This window comes from Apteryx mantelli, chromosome Z (assembly GCF_036417845.1).
Source record: "Apteryx mantelli isolate bAptMan1 chromosome Z, bAptMan1.hap1, whole genome shotgun sequence".
Lineage (NCBI taxonomy): Eukaryota > Metazoa > Chordata > Aves > Apterygiformes > Apterygidae > Apteryx > Apteryx mantelli.
In genome coordinates, this window is record NC_090020.1 from 61731984 (window position 1) to 61751948 (window position 19965).

A 19965-nucleotide genomic window follows, 5' to 3' on the forward strand; every position below is an offset into this window, starting at 1 on the left:
AGCAGCAGGCCAATAGAATTAGATATTGGCAAGACATTGTAAAGATCCTCATTTACTTGTCTTTCCTATCTGCTGGAACATCATGATACTTCACTACTTTATCCGTACAGTTTCTGGCTATGGACATGATTTTCCCTTAAAAAAACAACTAATTATAAGTTTATATATGCTTTTAGAGTCCAAAAAATGTCCTTGTACTACAGTTATGATCATAAAATTGAGACTGTCCTTAATTTTGCAGAAGGCAGACTGAAAAAGTGCCTGGAAATGATGACTGTCTTCCAGAATTTCAGAACTATTAAATACACCTTAAGAATAGTCTGTGAAAGGAGGAAAAATCCCTAATACTGTATTGTTCTGTTCTTGATATTAGTTTACTTAAGGTTCTTCTTTAAATGGTGTAAAGTTTACTTTATTTTATTTTTTATCTGTGGGATTTGTATCCTAAAGAATAGTAGGAGTTTCAAGATGAAACTAATGTGTACAACAAATGTGTATCTCCTTATTTAATAAGCAGATATTAGTAGCCTGAACATTAAAAAGGAAACTAACATTAGAGTGTTGTAGAGCTATTAAGAATAATAGAGACCCTTCTTGTAACGGGTCATTTAGAAGAAATGTTTGTTTTCTTAGAACCTGAATAGAGAGATAACTACAGCTTTGGGACTATAGAAGGGTTTTGTGATAGTGCCAGGTGGAAGTAGAAGGCTTGAATATGGCAACTGTTTCGAGACACTAGCAGCAAGCGAGAGGGGCTGAGGAAGAAGGTGACTTTATAGACTAGGAAATTGCTGGTGGGCTAGAATAACGCACAAAATCCACAGGAACCTAGGACTCAAAACCAGGAGTATCTGAGTTGACTCCAGTTTCTGCAATTGTAGGCAAAGTTGTGTGTGTGTTCAACCTAGAAAGTTCATAAAGCATTAGTTTTATAGCGTGCAAGCCACAAAATACTACCCAATATTGTCAGTAAGAATTCAAATGCCACAGAATATTATGTGCTGCTGGATGAGAGCAGAAGCACATAGCAAATGATCTTGCAAAGAAACAGTTTCCTACGTGAAATGGTCTAGGTAATCCAACAAAATGTTTCATGTTGCTGAGGAATGTTGCATCCTTTTCACTCCATCTCTCCTAGGTATCTTGTCTTGTCTCTGCCAAGCCTAGCTGAGGGAAAGCTCTTCCAGGCTTTGTCATCTGACAGTCTGCGGTTCCCTCTATTTTCTCTTTCAATAATGGCACTCGATGCAATTGAGTGTACTGAGAATATTTCAGGTAGGTGGGCATCCAACTTTAATGAACGGATAGAAGATACAATACATTTATTCCTTAGTTTCCCTAATCTGTGTTCAGTTTAAGTAAATCTGGACTGTGAATATGTGCTTTTGAGATGATGATATAAAGGACAAGATACTTTGACTTTCAATATCTGAAAATTACATAAGAGGAAAATTAATTTCAGATAATCTTGTCTTTGTAAATACATCAAGTACTTCTATATGTCTCTGTGAGATTAGCTTTAGTTAAATAGTTGAATAATTTTTTGGAAATTGTGGAAGATTTACAGCTGCATGTGAGGTCTGCCCAGGCAAATGCCCAAAATAGATGCAAAGCAAACATGTAAATTAATAAAATATAGTAGTGAATTTGTACAAACAGGAATGGACAGACATTTTAGGAAGCCGTTTTTTTAGATGAATTAAAAATAATTTTAGTACTTTATTTAAAGTTTAAAATACTTCGATAATTTCATTAAAAAAAAAAATCTAATGGAAACTTTGCGAATCTGAACTTTTGTGCCTGAACTGTCTAAGGTAAAGTCATAGGACAGAAGGTAAAATTACCAGAAATGTAGATCACTGTTTTGTTTAACAGAGGTGTGGGCGTGTGTGGGTGTGTGTAGTTGCACCGATTTAATGGGGTGCTCTGTGGGTCCAAAGTGCAGGCAGGCTAGAAGAAAAAAGGACTAGAAAGATCAAAATGGGATTTTTCTCCTCTTTGTCTCCTTTCCTATCACTCCTTCTCCCCCACACACACCTGAAAGTGGGAAATGTGTGAAATAGCGTATCTGATTAATATGTTATAGATTCTTATACTGAGTTGCTTTTCCTACTGTCCTTATATCTTTGTGCTCACATTTGTTAGCTTTTGAAGACCCTTGGAAAGCAGTGATCAGTAGGAACAATGAACGTTTTGAGTTAAGGTTATCAGAGAAGTGCTCATATTTGATTGGCTTAGTTCGAGATGTGGGTAGGGATTAAGATTTTCTTTGTATGTCTAAGTGATGATTTTGTGGGTGAGGGAAGATAACAGAAGAGGATAGGCAAATGGTTTTTAAATTTTTTAGCAGGAGTGTTTGAACACATTCACTGAACTGTCATTTTTCTCACTTTTTCACAGCTTCTGGAAAAACATAAGAACACAGAGAGCATGGTAGAGCTGCTTGAACTGTATCAAATGGAAGATGAAGCCTACAGTAGTCTTGCAGAAGCTACCACAGAACTCTATCAATACTTACTACAGCCATTTCGAGATATGAGGGAACTTGCAATGCTTCGAAGACAGCAGATAAAGGTATGGAAATATTAATATTTCCATATGAATATATTAATATTTTCCGTATTAATGGAAAAATCATACCTTTTATTTACATGTAAAGTTGTAAGGTAGGTATTTCTTACTGGATAAATTTTATTTTTAGGAAGTTGTTGCTGCTTGTAAACTTCTGTCTATTCTAAAATACATCTTTAGACAATTTGAAGGCCTTCTCTAGCTCTCCTTAATTTTGGACAGATCAGTACACACTGCAAAAGATATTTGTGTCTGTGCATATAAGGCTATGCACATATTATCAGCAAACCTGCTGTATGTGCGTATTTGAAGTGTGTTGGGATTTTTCCTCTATTGCGAGTGCTTAAATTCCTAGTGAGAAGTGAGTCATAAAATTACCTAGAGACTACTTTTATTATATAGTATATGCAGTGAAGGTTTCATCACTAAATGTTGTCCCTGTTCCTTTTGGTTTCTGCACTCAGAGGAGCGCTTTTGAATAGCGAGCACATCTCTGCATATGCAGCTAGCTATCACCTGGTTAACTTCCTGTGTTTGACTTTTTAACTTGATTGCTGAATTGAATAGGTGAAATGTACAACTTTGTGATTACGGGAATAATGACACTGATACCTAAAAGAGAAAGAGACACATGTTCTACAAGATCGGTATTATTGTTTTTTTAAAGATTGTTTATACAGTAGCTTATTTTTCATTTTAGTTTGCTGAGATAATACGATAAAACATTAGGAGTCAGTGCTTCTCATGTTGTGAAACACTTAAACATGGAGAGTGTATTAATAACATGTAATTTGGTGTAACATTTTAAAAGTTTATTTTTCAAAGAGCTGAAAAAGTATAGCCAGCTAAAGAATAATACATTTTTGTAAAACTGTTTTATAATGTATAGGGGGACTTTATTTAAAAAGTAATTCTAATCTCTTTAGACATTTTTCCTTTTCTTTTAGAGACTTGAGTAAAAAAAACAACTGTCCTCCGTTGCATCTCTGAAGTACTTCTGACGGAACCAGCAGTTCCTAAACAGATCCTAGACTGTAACTTTCTTAGTTGTTATATATTGTGACATAGGAGCTAAAATGGACCTATTTTAGTCTGTATTGCCATAGTCATTCTGTCTAAGCTTGGCTCTTTATTCAGGTGGTCAACATCGTTTTTTTCTGGTTTCAGTTTTAAAAGATAGTGTTTTCCTCTGAGTTTGAGTATAGAATGAGGGAGGCAGGCAGGGGGATTCACGATATCTGCTGGAAAGACAACACAGCTAGGCACAAACAGTCCTGGAGATTCCTGCAGAGCATTGGTGACAACTTCTTGACCCAGGTGGTGGAGGAGCCAACAAGGAGAGGTGTGCTGCTGGACCTCGTACTAACAAACAAAGAAGGACCGGTGGAAGATGTGAAGGTTGGGGGCTGCCTTGGCTGCAGTGACCATGAGATGGTGGAGTTCAGGATCCTGCGAGGAGGCAGCAGGGCACCAAGTAGGATCGCAACCCTGGAGTTTAGGAGAGCAAACTTTAGCCTCTTCAGGGACCTACTTGGAGGAATCCCATGGGTGAGGGCCCTAGAAGGAAGGAGTGTTCAAGAGAGCTGGTTAATATTCAAACATCACTTCCTCCAGGCTCAAGAGCGGTGCATCCCTATGAGTAGGAAGTCAAGCAAAGGAGGCAGGAGACCTGCATGGATGAGCAAGGAGCTCCTGGCAAAACTCAACCAGAAGAAGGAAGTCTACAGAAAGTGGAAAGGGGGACAGGCCACTTGGGATGAATATAGGAATGTTGTCAGAGTATGCAGGGATGCGACGAGGAAGGCTAAGGCCCGTTTGGAATTAAATCTGGCTAGAGATGTCAAGGACAACAAGAAGGGCTTCTTCAAATACATCAGCAGCAAGAGGAAGACTAGGGAAAATGTGGGCCCTTTGCTGAATGGGGTGGGTGCCCTGGTGACGAAGGATGCAGAGAAGGCAGAGTTACTGAATGCCTTCTTTGCTTCAGTCTTTACTGGTCAGGCCAGCCCTCAGGAACCCCAGACCCTGGAGGCAAGAGAGAAAGTCTGGAGAGAGGAAGACTTTCCCTTGGTGGAGGAGGAGTGGGTTAGAGATCATTTAAGCAAACTTGACACCCACAAATCCATGGGCCCTGATGGGATGCACCCACGAGTGCTGAGGGAGCTGGCAGACATTATTGCTAAGCCACTCTCCATCATCTTTGAAAGGTCATGGAGAACAGGAGAGGTGCCTGAGGACTGGAAGAAAGCCAATGTCACCCCAGTCTTCAAAAAGGGCAAGAAGGAGGACCCAGGGAACTACAGGCCAGTCAGCCTCACCTGCATCCCTGGAAAGGTGATGGAGCAGCTCATCCTGGAGGCCATCTCCAAGCATGTGGAGGACAAGAAGGTGATCAGGAGTAGTCAGCATGGCTTCACCAAGGGGAAATCATGCCTAACCAATCTGATAGCCTTCTATGATGGAATGACTGCCTGGGTAGATGAGGGGAGAGCAGTGGATGTTGTCTACCTTGACTTCAGCAAGGCTTTTGACACTGTCTCCCATAGCATCCTCATAGACAAGCTCAGGAAGTGTGGGTTAGATGAGTGGACAGTGAGGTGGATTGAGAACTGGCTGAATGGCAGAGCTCAGAGAGTTGTGCTCAGTGGCACAGAGTCTGGTTGGAGGCCTGTAGCTAGCGGTGTCCCCCAGGGGTCAGTCCTGGGTCCAGTCTTGTTCAACTTCTTCATCAATGACCTGGATGAAGGCACAGAGTGCACCCTCAGCAAGTTTGCTGACGATACAAAACTGGGAGGAGTGGCCGATACGCCAGAGGGCTGTGCTGCCATTCAAAGAGACTTGGACAGGCTGGAGAGGTGGGCAGAGAGGAACCTCATGAAGTTCAACAAAGGGAAGTGCAGGGTCCTGCACCTGGGGAGGAATAACCCCATGCACCAGTACAGGTTGGGGGCTGACCTGCTGGAAAGCAGCTCTGTGGAGAAGGACCTGGGAGTGCTGGTGGACACCAAGTTAAGTATGAGGCAGCAATGTGCCCTTGTGGCCAAGAAGGCCAATGGTATCCTGGGCTGCATCAGGAAGAGTGTTGCCAGCAGGTCAAGTGAGGTTATTCTCCCCCTCTACTCAGCCCTGGTGAGGCCACATCTGGAGTACTGCGTCCAGTTCTGGGCTCCCCAGTACAAGAGGGATGTGGCACTACTGGAGCAAGTCCAGCGAAGGGCCACAAAGATGATTAGGGGACTGGAGCATCTCTCTTATGAGGAAAGGCTGAGAGAGCTTGGCCTGTTTAGCTTGGAGAAGAGAAGGCTGAGAGGAGATCTTATCAATGTGTACAAGTATCTGAAGGGAGGGTGTCGAGAGGATGGGACCAGACTCTTTTCAGTGGTGCCCAGCAACAGGACACGAGGCAACGGGCACAAACTGAAACACAGACAGTTCCCTCTGAACATGAGGAAAAACTTTTTCACTGTGAGGGTGACAGAGCACTGGAACAGGTTGCCCCGAGAGGTGGTGGAGTCTCCTTCTCTGGAGATATTCAAAAGCCGCCTGGATGCAATCCTGTGCAATGTGCTCTAGGTGACCCTGCTTGAGCAGGGGGGTTGGACTAGATGATCTCCAGAGGTCCCTTCCAACCTCAGCGATTCTGTGATTCTGTGATTTCAAACTAATTTTATTTTGACCTATTTCTGTGTCTACAACTAACATAATTTTTCAGAAAGTTCAGCAACCTGAAACTAACTCAGTGAGTTAATGTAAAGGTATTTGAACTAGAAGTCCTTCCGCTGTGTGATAAGTGTCAGTGCCTGGATAATTGGGGTGCATATCTTTTTCAGATGTATTATACTGTTGAGGATTATGAACAATATGCTTAATAAAAAACGTTCAGAGCATGATGAAATAGTCCCCATTTTATTTGAATTTGTAGCACAGAAAAATTTTTGTTCTTCTGTCAAGCAAGAAAAGATAAATATTGTTTTGAATATGGAACATGAATTAAGTTGTTGTTGTTTTGTTTTGTTTTTTAAACCTCATTGATATCTTGGTTTTCAGTTTTAAAATCTCCTTTTTCTTTTTTCTTGAAACAGTAACTTTGGTAAACTTCAGAGACATGTTCTGTGGTTGATTACTTTTGTACATTGTTGCATCTAATGTACATTAAGTTCTCTTCCTAACTTGGCAATTTTTGAGCTGTAAAACTTGGTCATCTGTGTTATGTGGTAGAGGAAGATGCCATCTCTTGTTTTTCATTTCATTGTCTGAGAGAAAGCAGTACTTGTATCTAAGATGACAAAATATATATTACGTTGTGTAGCTAGGGTAGAGGAATTGGTTTATAAATAGAACTTGTACATGAGATGGTTTGTGTTAGCTTGCAGCATATGTGTTTCTGGAAGGCTTAATAATGGAACAAAGCTCCATAGGTTTTTATAAACCCTTAGGGCTGGGGTTAACTCTGTTTTCATGCTTAACAGAAGTATTTCTGAAGCGTAGTACTTCAGTGAAACGGGAGCTGTGGACATACAATACTGTTTAAATGAAGACTCGCAAGGAGAAAGATAAAATTTGGATGTAGTAGGCTATGGTAAGGAAAGAAGAACATGCAGAATGAGTTACTAAAATTGAAGAAAAAAGTTACAAGGATAATTCGGCTTGAATACAAATAGCAGTATTTATTCAAGATCGTCTATGCCTTCTGTAAATACTTTATTTAACATTTTTAGGGCTTTGCTTTTCTGTTTTCGGTGTCTGTCTGTGACTGATTTGTGTGGAAGTTGTTTTGTTTCTTAAGGTTTTTTTATTATTATTATTATCTAAATCAGTTCCATTTTGTCTTTCAGAATGAGATTAGGGAAGAAATCAGTTGCTTTGCCTGTGGTGCTTGAGAACAGTCTTTAGTGTCCTCTCCTTTTGGAGTATGGCATAAAAATTGGAAGATAGATCCTCCAGGTATTAATTTTCTGCTGCTGCTGTGAAAACTTAGGCAAGGGACAAGTTTGTGGGAGGGAAGGGAGAAACAAACAAATGCACAAAATTGTATGTGCTCAGCAGAGGCCTGTTAGAGTAGGACAGCTAGATTCTCTGCAGATGCCTTCCACACTGAATGTGTTCCCTCCTCTTGTGGCGCTTAGTTAATCACTGCCAGGGTGTTTATCATTACCTTTATAACAAATAATAAAAATAAGATAAAGTTTGTTCATAACAACCTAAAGTATTTAGAAGCTTGAAAATGCAGAATTAGTGTTGTCCATGGTAGAAGTCTTTTTATCTCCCCCCCCCCCGCAATTGATCACTTTTTTTTTGATAGCTTTTTTCAATGGGTGCTTTGCCTTATTCAGCGTGAAAGATGGGTTATTCAGTATGGATGAGAAATCAAAGCCGTACTGTGAAGCTGACAGTTTGAAGGACTCCTCTCAGTTATTGCTGAACTTAGAAAACATGTAATGAAAAAGGTACAAGATTGGGGAGGGAGAGCTGATGGCCTTATGAAGTGGAATGCAGCTCTGGAAAACTGGGTTCTGCCACAATTTCCTTTTGATTATGGACTAGCCATCTGACCTAGAAAAAGTGTTTGGCAGTGATGCGTTTCTCATTTTGTGGGCTCCCAGCTTCAGAAACCTGTTTTGTTTGCAGAAATGCTTAATATTTTAAGTGCTACTGAAATCAATGGGGACCTTTCTCTAAGCATAACAAAACGGTGTCCAGCTATCATACATCCTTGAAAAAGTGGGGATTGCAAACAGGGCAGTGTTTTGGATCTATGTTTTTTCTTTCTAAGGTGGGAATAATCCCACTTTGCTCTAAGACCTTGTGGAGACAAATGTAAGCCACTTCCTAATGAATTATCATATCAGATTGAGAAACACTAGAAAAGCAATTCCAAGTTCAGTTGAATATTGAAATGTTGTCTAATTAGCTAGTGTGTGCAAGGGGCTGTATTTTATATGGTAAGTATGAAATGTTGCATTGATAACTCAGCCAAACAGTCAGCACTGTGATTCTGTTCACTGAATGCTGGAGAAGGTATGGTCAAGGAACTGAACGAATAGAAGCTGTGCTCGATTTGTACAGACATCGTTTAATGTCCTTGCTTCTGGGCTGTTGCTGTTTGAGATAAAATATACGTGAAAACCTTCAACCAGTGAGTTTTAGTCTGTTAATTTCACTGTTTGGGTTATTGATCCATTCCTTCTGATCTCAGATTCTCAGATGTAACATAGGCATCAGGCAAATGAAGCTTAATGTACAATTGCTGAATTATATATATTTTTTGGCTGTCTGTCTATATCTGTAGCTTTCCCAGAAGACCTTGAAGAGAGGTATGAACTTAGAACCACAGTGCAAACAATATTTACAGATTATTTTATCTAGCATTAACATTTGAATTCTAAATGAATTTTAAGATGTTCTTTTTGCTAGAAATGAGACTTTTAATGAACCAAACAAAAATCTGTAATGTTTTTGATCTTAAAATTTGTAGATAGAAATGTGAAACTTTTTTTCCACTTATCAAAATGGATTTCTTTCCTGTGAAAGTTTAGCTAATTTTGTTTACATTAAAAATACAGATTGTGGTAGCAGAAAGCTGGGAAGTATTAGACATCAGTAGCTGGAAAACTGGAGATGAAATGTTTCTCCCAGAAGTTGGAAGAAGCAGAGTAGCTAACTGTGATCTGGTGCCTTTGATTTTGGATAGTTAAATCTGAATTTTGTCAGATATTCCATTCTGAAATTAGAGAGGGAGCAGGCCGCTTTTAGTAGTTGGTATTTGGCTGTAGAACTTACTGACAGATAATAGGATCAAGCCTTAAGCCCTTTAGGACCAAGATATAAAGAGGTCTTTGATAGAAGTTACAAATCTGATTACTTGTTCAAAAATGTCTTTCAAAAGAATAACTTCACAGGCCAAAAAACCCAAATCCTTTTACATATATGTGTTAGTGTTCACTGGCCTTTAGAGAGAGAAAGAAACTACTTTCTTATTTTGGATTTTTATTTTGGACAGTACTTCATAGTCATGGTGACTAGGTACTGTGTCTTTGATCAAAACTCAAGTGTTGTCAATGAGAGGCTTTCTTTTGTTAATACATTTTAAAAAACTGTGCTTGGGATTAGACTAAAAATAAAACTTAAGATAAATTGTTTCATAGCCAACGTGTAGGTGCCAGAAAAACTTTGACAAAAGGATTCTTGAAGGTCTGAGTTGGACTGAGTTTGCTTAACTGAGTACTGATACAATCTTTATACAGGTGAGAGACTACAGTCATAATTACCCCAATTCAGATTTGGGAAATGAGAACATTAAAATGTATTTATACATTATATATACTTAAAAGCACTCCTAGTTTCATTGGATGCATTTTCTTTATCTTCACTAACATACATGAATTCACTTGAATGTAAGGCTTAAGGACTTTATATTACTCATGTTGAGGTCTAACACTGGAAGTAAGAGGTTAGAGCAGTAATTAGCTTGATAAATAGCTTAATATAATTTGGGGGGGGTTGAAATTATAGGATTGTTTATTAGTCTATGTTGCTCTTTCAAGCTCCTTTAAGCAGGAAAATCTAACTTTGGCTCAGATGTATTCTGGTTTATTTTTTGTTTTTATACTTTATGGTGAACTGTAGTAGTATTGAACCTCATAGCTAATTTGACTTTGATTTGTTTAAAATGAAATACTTTGGAATAAATTATGTTGCATTTAACATTTTAACTTTTGGGGAAAAAAAAGGGTTCATACTTTGAAAACAAGTTCAAAGCAGAAGATAAGTTTAATCATAAGAATAGCTAACAAAATGGAGAGAATATTTAAAAAAAAATTCTCTCTCAGATTGTGTCCTAGGTTGGAATGAAAAATGAATACATGTTCCATTCTTATTATGAATCTCATGTGAGTGATATTTATTCAAAAATCCATTGCCTGTGCTTGGGAAATCAACTGAAGATGTTTTGGGGAGGGGAACAGTCTTCAATCCCTGATAGTCTAATTTGTAATCTTGCTCCCAAACATCAAATAGACGACCTCTGTATTGCTAAATCCATGGGTTTTTTTATTGGCTCTGGAATAGTTGATGTCTTAGCTGATTTTTGAACTGAGGATTTTTTTTTTTTTAATCTTGTATTATATTTTTGAGTGTGTAGTTGTCTTGCAGTGAAAAATGTGAAAGCAAAGCTGCATATAAGGCCCATTAGAAGACACTGAAGCAGCAGCAATTAAAATATCAAGATTACTTGCAGGCCAGTCAGCTCAACTTCATTCCTTACTTTGGGCAAACGACACCCTCAGGTAGTTACAGACTAGTTAGTGACTTGCTGACAACAATTTGATGAAAAATATCTAATTAAAAAAAACAACAAAATGAAGGTATTATTCAGTGGGCAGAGTGAAACACTGAAAAATTCCTAAGTCTGGATAGTATATCTGTAGTTGAGGAAGTGTCCTCACATCACTAGAAATTATGGTTAAATTTGGATTTTGAAAAACTTGTAGAGTTGGGGAGAAATGGTAATCTAAGTTTATGCAAAATGACTGGATTTGTAATGAAGGTAACAAACATTGTTGAAAATATTCTTTTCTTATTTGAGAAACTGGTGTACTCTATGATAGTCTTTATACTTTCTAGGAAAGGTTGTATGCCAGTCTCTGTTTACATTCTCAGTTAGACTCTCCTGTAGATTTATAAAGCTCTTCTTTATATGAATTCATACCAAAATGTATTACTGATTTTAAAACTAAGTTTTTATATACCTTTGGAAAAAAAAGGTGCTCTAACCTGCAATTTGATGAAAGGCAGGCTGGTAGTCTGCGTCAGTGAGAAACCTGAGCTCTTGGTATGAGACCGCTGACTACAAAACCATGGCATGTAACCAATGTTTGGAGCTGTTCCCCCCTCCCCGAAGTTCCCTTACAAAAGGCTTGCCTGGAAGACCGGGCAATAAAATGAAAATTTCATTGTCAATAAATGTAAAGTAATGCATGGGTGGAACGCTGATGACAACATCTGTAGGTCTACGTACACATTCATATGCACTTAATTAGCTGAAGAAATTGCACTTAATTAGCTACTCCTGAGGAAAAAGGTATGAGAATTACTGTGGGGAGTTCTCAGAGAAGAGTTTGCTGTTCAGCATTTTTTAAGAGGAAAGTAAAGGTTTTGAATTATTAGAAAAGAAAAAACAGAAAACAACATTGCACCTTTGTATATATCTGTGATAAACTTGCATCTTAAACACTGTGTGTGGTTTTAGTCTCTCCCTACCAAAAGGATACTGTAGAATCAGAATAGTTAAAGGATGACAGCAAGGATTGTAAAGGTAAACATTATGAATAGCTCAGTACAGAGACAGAGAGAATAACTTACATCACCTTTGTTTGGAAAAGAGGCAATTCATGAAAAATAAGAGATTTATACAATCATGAATGGTATGGGGAAGGAAATATGGAATGATTTCTTCCCCTATTTCACATGCTAAAAAATAGGGGCCCCTCAATGAAATTTTGGTGCTTTACTGCAAACAAAAGAAAACCAAGTGTCCCCTCTTCCCCCCCTCTTTCTGAAAGGACATCGCTTGCTCTGTGGCAGTAATTTCCACAGTTTATGAGTCCAAAAAAAGGCAGCCCCATCAGTTGTTATCAACAATGATTACCCTTCAGCTCAGGAAGCCTCTAAGCTGGTCTGTAATAGAAGTTGGGAAATATCACACAATCCATAATCTTGTTTCTTAAGTTGTTTCTCCAAGTATTAGTAGTGGTTACAGTTGGCAGCAAGGGCTAGGACAACCTTGGGTTTGATCTAAGATTTGAATACTGGAGGAAATGGTGAGGAAAGATGCAGAATCTGAGTATGCTTTGAAAAACGTATCTTCAAGGATTTTAAGCATGCAGAAAATACGCCATTGTGTGTTCCTGCAAGGGAAAGAGTAAAGAAGGGTGAAACCTGGAAATGCATGAATTTTCTTTTGCAGTGATGGAGGGAAGGAGAAAGAGAGAAAGAAGGAAGAGACCTTGCAGTAATATTCCGCAGGCTGTGGAGGGCCAGAAAAGAATTAAGGTCTTCATGAGACAAAAACTTGATCATGGGATTGCAAGTTTTGCAAGTTCATGTTACCTAAATCTATTAGCAGAATGAAATCTACTTTTTTTGTTTGTTTGTTTTTTAAGTAGTGCTCTGAAAAAATTGATTTTTATAAGCTTTCATAATCTTTGCTGTCTTTATACTGTCTTTTGTAGGGCTTCTTTTGGAGTTAGTTGCACCCTTATCCTTGGGTATTTAATATGTCTTTACTCAGATTTCTTCTTGTCTAATACTTAAGCACCCTTACTTTTTTCTTATCTTTTATTCAGTATATTTGTATATAAAAATTGTCAACCATATTTTGATGAATTCTTGATGGACATGTGCTTAACATTTTGTGCCTATTGTATATATTAAGGTTGTTTTAACTGAAGATTTAAAAATCAATCCAATCCTTTTAATCCACAGGAGGATCTAGAACTTCCTGAAACACGCAAGATTACTTGCTTTAAACAAAGTTTTCAAGTAACTAGTGTATGTCTTGTTTAAAAAAAAAAAAAATCAAACTTTCATTTGGCGAACTTTTTTTCGGCTGGAGTTCAGTCAATGAAGTTGAAATGTAAATAAACGCTGTATAACTGTTGATACACATGGGTAAATATACAGAAGACACAACTAAACAATTAGCCTCAATCCTGTCAATTTCCAAGAGAAAGTACTTGAATTTAGCAGCTTTAACATTCTTTAAACAATTCTTGTTTAGTTTCCGTTCTGTATGTCCTAACATCCTGTTTGCTTTTTATTTTGTTACTGCCTTTACTGTCTATGTCTTTATTGAACTGTAGCTGTCATTCTCCCATATCTTGATACAGATATTACAAAACCCCTGTAGCTTGTACTGGTAGTCCCAGTAAGGACTCCAAACCCTCCAGTGTGAGTTAATTTGCATGTATTAACATTAAAGTCCATGTCAGTAGTCATTAGGATAAAACCAGTAAAACTGTAAAGTCCATTTTATAGCAGATTGCTTTCACTTAATATAAGTTGGGGCTGTACATACGGAATTATTATATATTTTGGGAAATAGTCCTGGGCTACCAGTTGAGAGCATAGATGAATTAAAATCTGTAAGACCATCTTTAAGAAGTCTCTGAATAGATGATGAAGCTGAAATGCGTGCTTTCTTGCTAATATATTCAGGAGGCTGTGGTTAGAATGAGTTGTTCTGCTTCTTGGACTATGTCAAAGAAAGCTTGCTAAATGTTTGTGCTAAAACACTCTTTTCCATATGAAGCTGTTTTCTTTCTAATGTATTGCCTCTGCCATCTGTAATGTGCTCTCAGCTTGCTTTCGTTCTTTCCTATAATTAACCAGTCTGTTGTTGGTATATCTTATTTTTTCTCCTTTTCTGCCTATTATGAGTCCATCTAGGAGAAGAATAATGAAGGGAACTGTTGAAAGGTGACAGATCCCTGTCTAAGTTATAATGTGACCTGGCCTAAATCTATTTCCTGTCAGTCTTGCCCTTTATTGTCCCAGCTGTCTTCAGAAAGAACCTGGAAGGTATTGAAGAACCTTGAGGAGTATTCCTTTATTTAGATATATACTATCTGAAACGTAACAAAATTCTGTAGTTGCAGGTCTGTTTCTCATATATTCTCTCCATAAGCTTCCTTTACTCTCTTTACTGGGAGTGTTTAAAAGAGGGGGGGAAAAAAAGATGGAGTGAACCATAATGACTGTCTGTGAACTCTTCCAGGGAAGAATGGCTCTGTACTCCAGTACAAGAGTCTTGCCTTTCTGATTCGATCTCACTTGCTCACAGGCTGGAATAGAGACCTCTCTTCAGTTTGTTTCCTCTGAAGAACGAATTGCTTTTCTTTCAGGGACATGTTCATACGGTGTAGGAATGTGTTCTTTTATGTTCCATTACTCTGAAGTAATCGTCAATGGAAATAGATGTTTCCAAGAAGTGTTGAAGTTAATGGCTTCTGCTATTTCTTCCTCTTCTTGTGTGCTTCCCAAGAACTACTTTTGTGAAAGCTGTTATAATTTTCTTAGTTCCAGTGCATTATCCAATGCTTTAGCCTGCAAAATATAGAAGCCTTCAAAAATGAATTTTATCTTAAGGTAAAATTTACTTTTTTCTGAGCCAGTTTTACCATAAGGTTTGTATTCTTCTGAAGGTGAATATAGCTTAGGAAGAATTAGCTGAAATGTCCTTTTTGGGAAAACGATTACTAGAAAGAAAATTGTAGATTTGGCTATGTGATCTACTTGTGAGATGAGAGTTTTTTCTCTTAGGCCACACTTTTTCTATAGAACTTTGAGTCCAAATGAGAAAATTTCAAACCAAAAAAGTGAGTTTGAGGAAAATATTAGGGAACTGAAAAGCCTTATAAGTTAGAAAAAACTTCAACCATATTATCAGAGTTCCTTAATTTTTAACTAAAATAAATTTTTACTGAATCAAAAATAGATACATATATTTAAAAGAAGTAGCAATTAGATGACAGTGTGATTTAGTTTTTCTTTCCTCCTTCTGCCTATTTCTATTTTTTGGTACCTTCTCTTAGTCATGTCTAAGTTGGACAATAGTCATCTTAATTGTGTGTTACTGTTGATTCTATAAAACATCCTGTGCTCTTTTTGTGGACTATAAAAGCAAAAGATGCTGGCATCATAAAGGTGCAGTAAGCAAAGGGAAGCCTAAACATAATATGCCTGCATTGCAAACAGTAATGGAATGTAGAAGCTTGTAAGAGTTTCCTTTAATTTCTTAATGAGGGTTACTCCCTTCAGATATATTCATTAAAGGGGATTATTTTTTAAAGGGGAATACAGAAAACAAATCTTCAAAACTCATGGGCCTGTTCACGCTGCTGTTTAATGGCCCATGTGTTTCCCATTTCCTCATTAAATTCTCAGCTAGGATAAACTGTAGATTTGAGAGTCATCTCTTCCTCCATTGCATGAAGGTGTTGTAGGTGAAGAGGCAATTTGCTAGTTTGAGAAAATTGATCAAGCTGCCAGATGTTCCTCATGAGTTGCAACCTCCATAGAAGGGTTCTCCCTCTCTCCTCCCCAACTTTTCTCCCTATTACAGCTGTTATCTTCCCTTAATTAAACTACCAGGGTCTAGGTCTTACCTTCAAGTTCCTGTAATAAGGCACAACTCTAAATAATTTATGTTTTATATATAAAGATATATTAAATCTTAATTTTAAATAATATAAAATGTTTGGGTATATTTATGTATTTGTTGCAGTGGTACTGTACAGGGCTAAGTGGAGTCCAGTGTGGAGGAGGGATTGTCTAAATGGAGAAGTGATCTGGAACATAAGGCTCAGACAACCATTTGGCAAGGGGGACGGTGTATGTTTTACCACTTACTGTTCTTCATCTTTCTTTTTCTCTGTTGATCATCTATCCTGTTGCATAAGGGTGTGACAAGCATAAATTTCATCAGTGACTAGATAATCTAATTGTCTAGGTAGGTTGCACTCAAAAATTGATTTTTTTTTTTCCCCTCCTCCCTTAAGTAATTGGTGATTGTCAATATATACATTCACAATATGGCTCTATTTTTTCTTTTTCTGTCTCCCCAGAGCGTTCCAGGTACATGGCCAAAAGTGGCTGTTTGCACACTCTTTGTTGCTCTCTCCATCTTTTAGTTTATATCAGTTATTTGGCTTAGGCTATAAAGAATGCCAGTAGTTGCCTTCGGAATGGTTACTATCAGTATTTTCTTTTACACTTGAATCTTATTTTTAATGACTTCGTTACATTTCTTGATGGAGAAATTAAATCAGGTGGAACCCACTGGCCAGAGGGGAAGAGATTGCTCTTCCTCTGGGCGGCACTGGAGCATGTTCAGGTGGTTGGAGAGACTGCCAGACACCACAGGGTCTGTGTGACAGGCAAGCCCAGAGCAGGGAGCCTCTGGCTTGGGCAGAAACACTGCAGTGCTGCCAAGAGAAGAAGGGAGAAGCAGGCAGCTGGACCTCAGAGGTGGCAACTTCCAAGGGACCAAATGGGACTTTGCAAAGCTTGCTGCCACTGAGACAGTCAGTGAGCTAATAAAAACAAAGCTGGGAAGCAAGGACCTGCCTTTAAGGACACAGTGTAGCGCGTGTTTGTTGACTACCACTCTGGAGTGTCCTTCTGACAGAGCCTGCTTTCCACAGAATGAAATCCTCTCTTGAAGTGAAATCTTAAAGCAACTTGATCGCTTTCCTTCCCCTTGCATTAGAACATGTCTGGCTGTCCTAGGTAAAAGACAACTTTCATTTGTAATACACAATGCCAAGCTCCTGGCATGCTGATAGACAGTTAACTTCCCTGAGTGTTGTTTGATTCATTTGACTCTTACAGTTGTTACTTACTCCACGAGTTGTTTAAGATGACTTTGGCTGGCAGCAAGTGGCTGCAGTGTATTATCTTATAATTAAGTACACTATCCAAAGAGTGACAAATGCCTCTTTGACTGAGGACCAGTCATTTGAATCAGCCCAAGAGCCTAATCTGAGCATTTTGCATCTCTCAATTCCCAGGACTCTGTCCCTTAAGCCTGCTCCCTCCTCCATCGTTTTGTGGCTTTGGAGCCAGGAAATGGACACTGTGTGTGGGGGGAGAAATGGGCTCTCTCTCCCATCTTATCCAAGCTGCATAATGCAAGGGCCAAAGCAGCCTTGTGTATGGTCCTTGTATATTGTGAAAATTAGATGTGCCTTTTTTTCTGTTGTTTGTTCTACAAGACGCTTCAAGAAGAACTTTCAATAATTGTAAGAGCGTGACTATCTTGCTGAGTAACAAGCTATGTATGTATGGGCTATAAGACTGCTAAGCAACAGGGCAGGCCAGCTCAAGCAGCATTAGTGAAAAGCGTCCATCCTGTGTCTGCAGTTGGGGCTCTCTTCAGGCTTTCATTAAGCACGACACTGTTGCTGAAGCCTCAAGACATGATGTTGGTCTGGTTCTTCGGGACCTCCTTCCAGACAGGGCTTCTTGTGTTTTTGGTGCCTCGCCATATGTATACCCTCCGTGTGAATGAAGGTATGGATGAAATATTTGGGATTGCAGTTAAAGAAAAGGTGCTTCCCTCTTTTGTTGCTTGTAAATATCTGCCCTAGGGAGCAAAGGTACAACTGTACTTTGTACATAACGCACAGCACAAGCTAGAGATTTATGAATAATGTTTTGGCAGGCAAAACCTTATGAAGAACTGTTACTTTGAGACTTTTTACTCTCTTAGAAATGACATCTGACAAGAATGTTAAATTACTCAGTGATCCCATGTCAATTCCAACATCATCTTTACCTAGGAATAGAGGAGGAAGACTTCTGACTGCATTTTTTTAATCCTACTTTTCAAATGAACATGCTGTTTCATAGTTCCCACTACTTGGAAAGCATTAACTTCACTAGTCATTGTTCACTGATCTATACATGCACTTTTATTTGGAAATTTTCTTGTCTGCCTGCTCATAAGCATTCCCTGTGGAAATCATGGAACATTCATCTTTCATCAAATTGCACAGCAACGCATCCAGTAAAATTATTGTTCACCTATCTTTTGTTCACATTTTTATTTTGCCTGTTGCCTTTACAAAGGCTTACAAGAAGTAGACTAAAATATTATTAAACTATGTTTTCCAAGAAGTTGGCATTAGAGGACATTGTGCATTTTTGCTTCTAAAAATCATCCATCTTAGAAATGGGGTAAGTGGAAATTCAAAGGTAGATCCTGAACAGTCACTTAAAACCCTTCTGTTTGTAGTTTGCTCTTTGAGACCAAGTTGAAGTTTTGTAAAATTAACGTAAAAATTTGAGCCATTAGAGCTTCAGGTTAAAATAACTAACAACCCAGAAGATTATGAGTACTTTTTTGTTTTAAGTGTCTACACTAGTGGGGTGTCTTCTTGACTGATATAAATGAAAAATATTCAAAATTAAGGCTTTGGTCTGGCAGAATCAGACTTAAACAAATATTTAATTATTTTGGTAGATAGTCTGTTGTCTGCAGTGGGGACTACGTAGTGAGGACTAAGGTTATGACTTTAACTTTGAGGAAGTGTGTAAAAAATTTTCAGTTTTGGGAGAGAAAGCTGTATGTTTACTAATTTTTAAAAGAAACCACGAATCTTTTACTGGCTTTAGATAGTTGTCACTTCAAAACAAAATTGTTTTAGTTTTAACAGTGAAAAGATATTTAAACTCCCAGTCACTAGGAAAATATGTTTTGAAAAATCATAAATAACAAAACATAGAAGATTACTTCCCCTTCTTCCCCCCTGCCCCTCACTTCGTTCTGAGATAAGAGCATTCATTTACTTCAGAATGGAGTGTTATATGCTGGAAGAAAGCCTGGGTAGAGCACGCTTGTTATCTGAAGATAATAAGATATTTAATAATAAGATACTGTCAAATCAAACTTATATTTGAATTTGTTGCACTTCAGTAAGAATAGTAATGAAACCCTGAATATATCTTTTTCAACAGAAAGGAACACTTTCTAAAGAAAACACTAAAGGATCTTTTTCCTTTTAATAGAAATCATGGTTGTTTGCTGGTGGTTCCCTCCTTTTTTTTTTACCTTTCTTTCCCCACTTTCCCTCCTTCCACCCTGAAACAGATTGCTGTTGGCAAAATAGCAACAATTCATTGTGTTGTTAATTATGGATTGATTTATTTTCAGATCTCGATTGAGAATGATTACCTAGGCCCCAGAAGAATTGAGAGTCTGCAAAAAGAAGATGCCGATTGGCAGAAAAAAGCCCACGTGGCTGTGCTTTCTATTCAAGATCTTACAGTTAAATACTTTGAAATAACAGCTAAAGCACAAAAAGGTAGTTATTTTCTACTATCCTGTACTTCAATTAAAAGATCTTTAAAAGTTGATTTAATGTTTACCTTGTTCTGTATTGTCCTATGTGATTCTGCTCCGCCTCCCGCAATTATTCCTCTCTGAGGAAAATGCATCATTGCCCATTCATTTTTTAGTTTGTCTATTGAATCTTTCACAAATGACCCTTTCCAGAACATCATCAGAAGCAGACAGAATAGAATTTTTTAAAATAAAATTTCCAACAACCTTCTCAGTGTGTTTGCATTAGCTGCTCTGTTTGTCTGCAAAGGATTTATGGACCAGAGTCCCTGATGGATTTTGTCCTCTGTACTGGGTGTGGAAGACCACCATAGCAAGTGTTCATTACCCTTTCATCTGATTTCCTTTTCCTGTCTTCTCTGCCTTTCAGTAAAATTTTTTCACAGCTCTAACTATTAAGCGGCAACTTATTTTATCTACTCAGTGAAAACTGCTCTGTTGTTTAGAAGTCTTCATGGTCCCTGGCATTTCTGTACTTGAAGAATGCAGCAGTT

The 19965-nt window shown here is 38.1% G+C and overlaps 1 protein-coding gene across 1 annotated transcript in view; it reads left to right on the forward strand.

The window, feature by feature from the left end:
- JMY (junction mediating and regulatory protein, p53 cofactor) overlaps positions 1 to 19965 on the forward strand; it is a 71517-nt gene that overhangs the window by 17331 nt on the left and 34221 nt on the right. Inside the window, exons 2-3 of the mRNA XM_067315983.1 lie at positions 2401 to 2574; positions 19283 to 19433. Coding sequence (XP_067172084.1) covers positions 2401 to 2574; positions 19283 to 19433 — 325 coding nt within the window. The remainder of the gene's footprint in view (positions 1 to 2400; positions 2575 to 19282; positions 19434 to 19965) is intronic.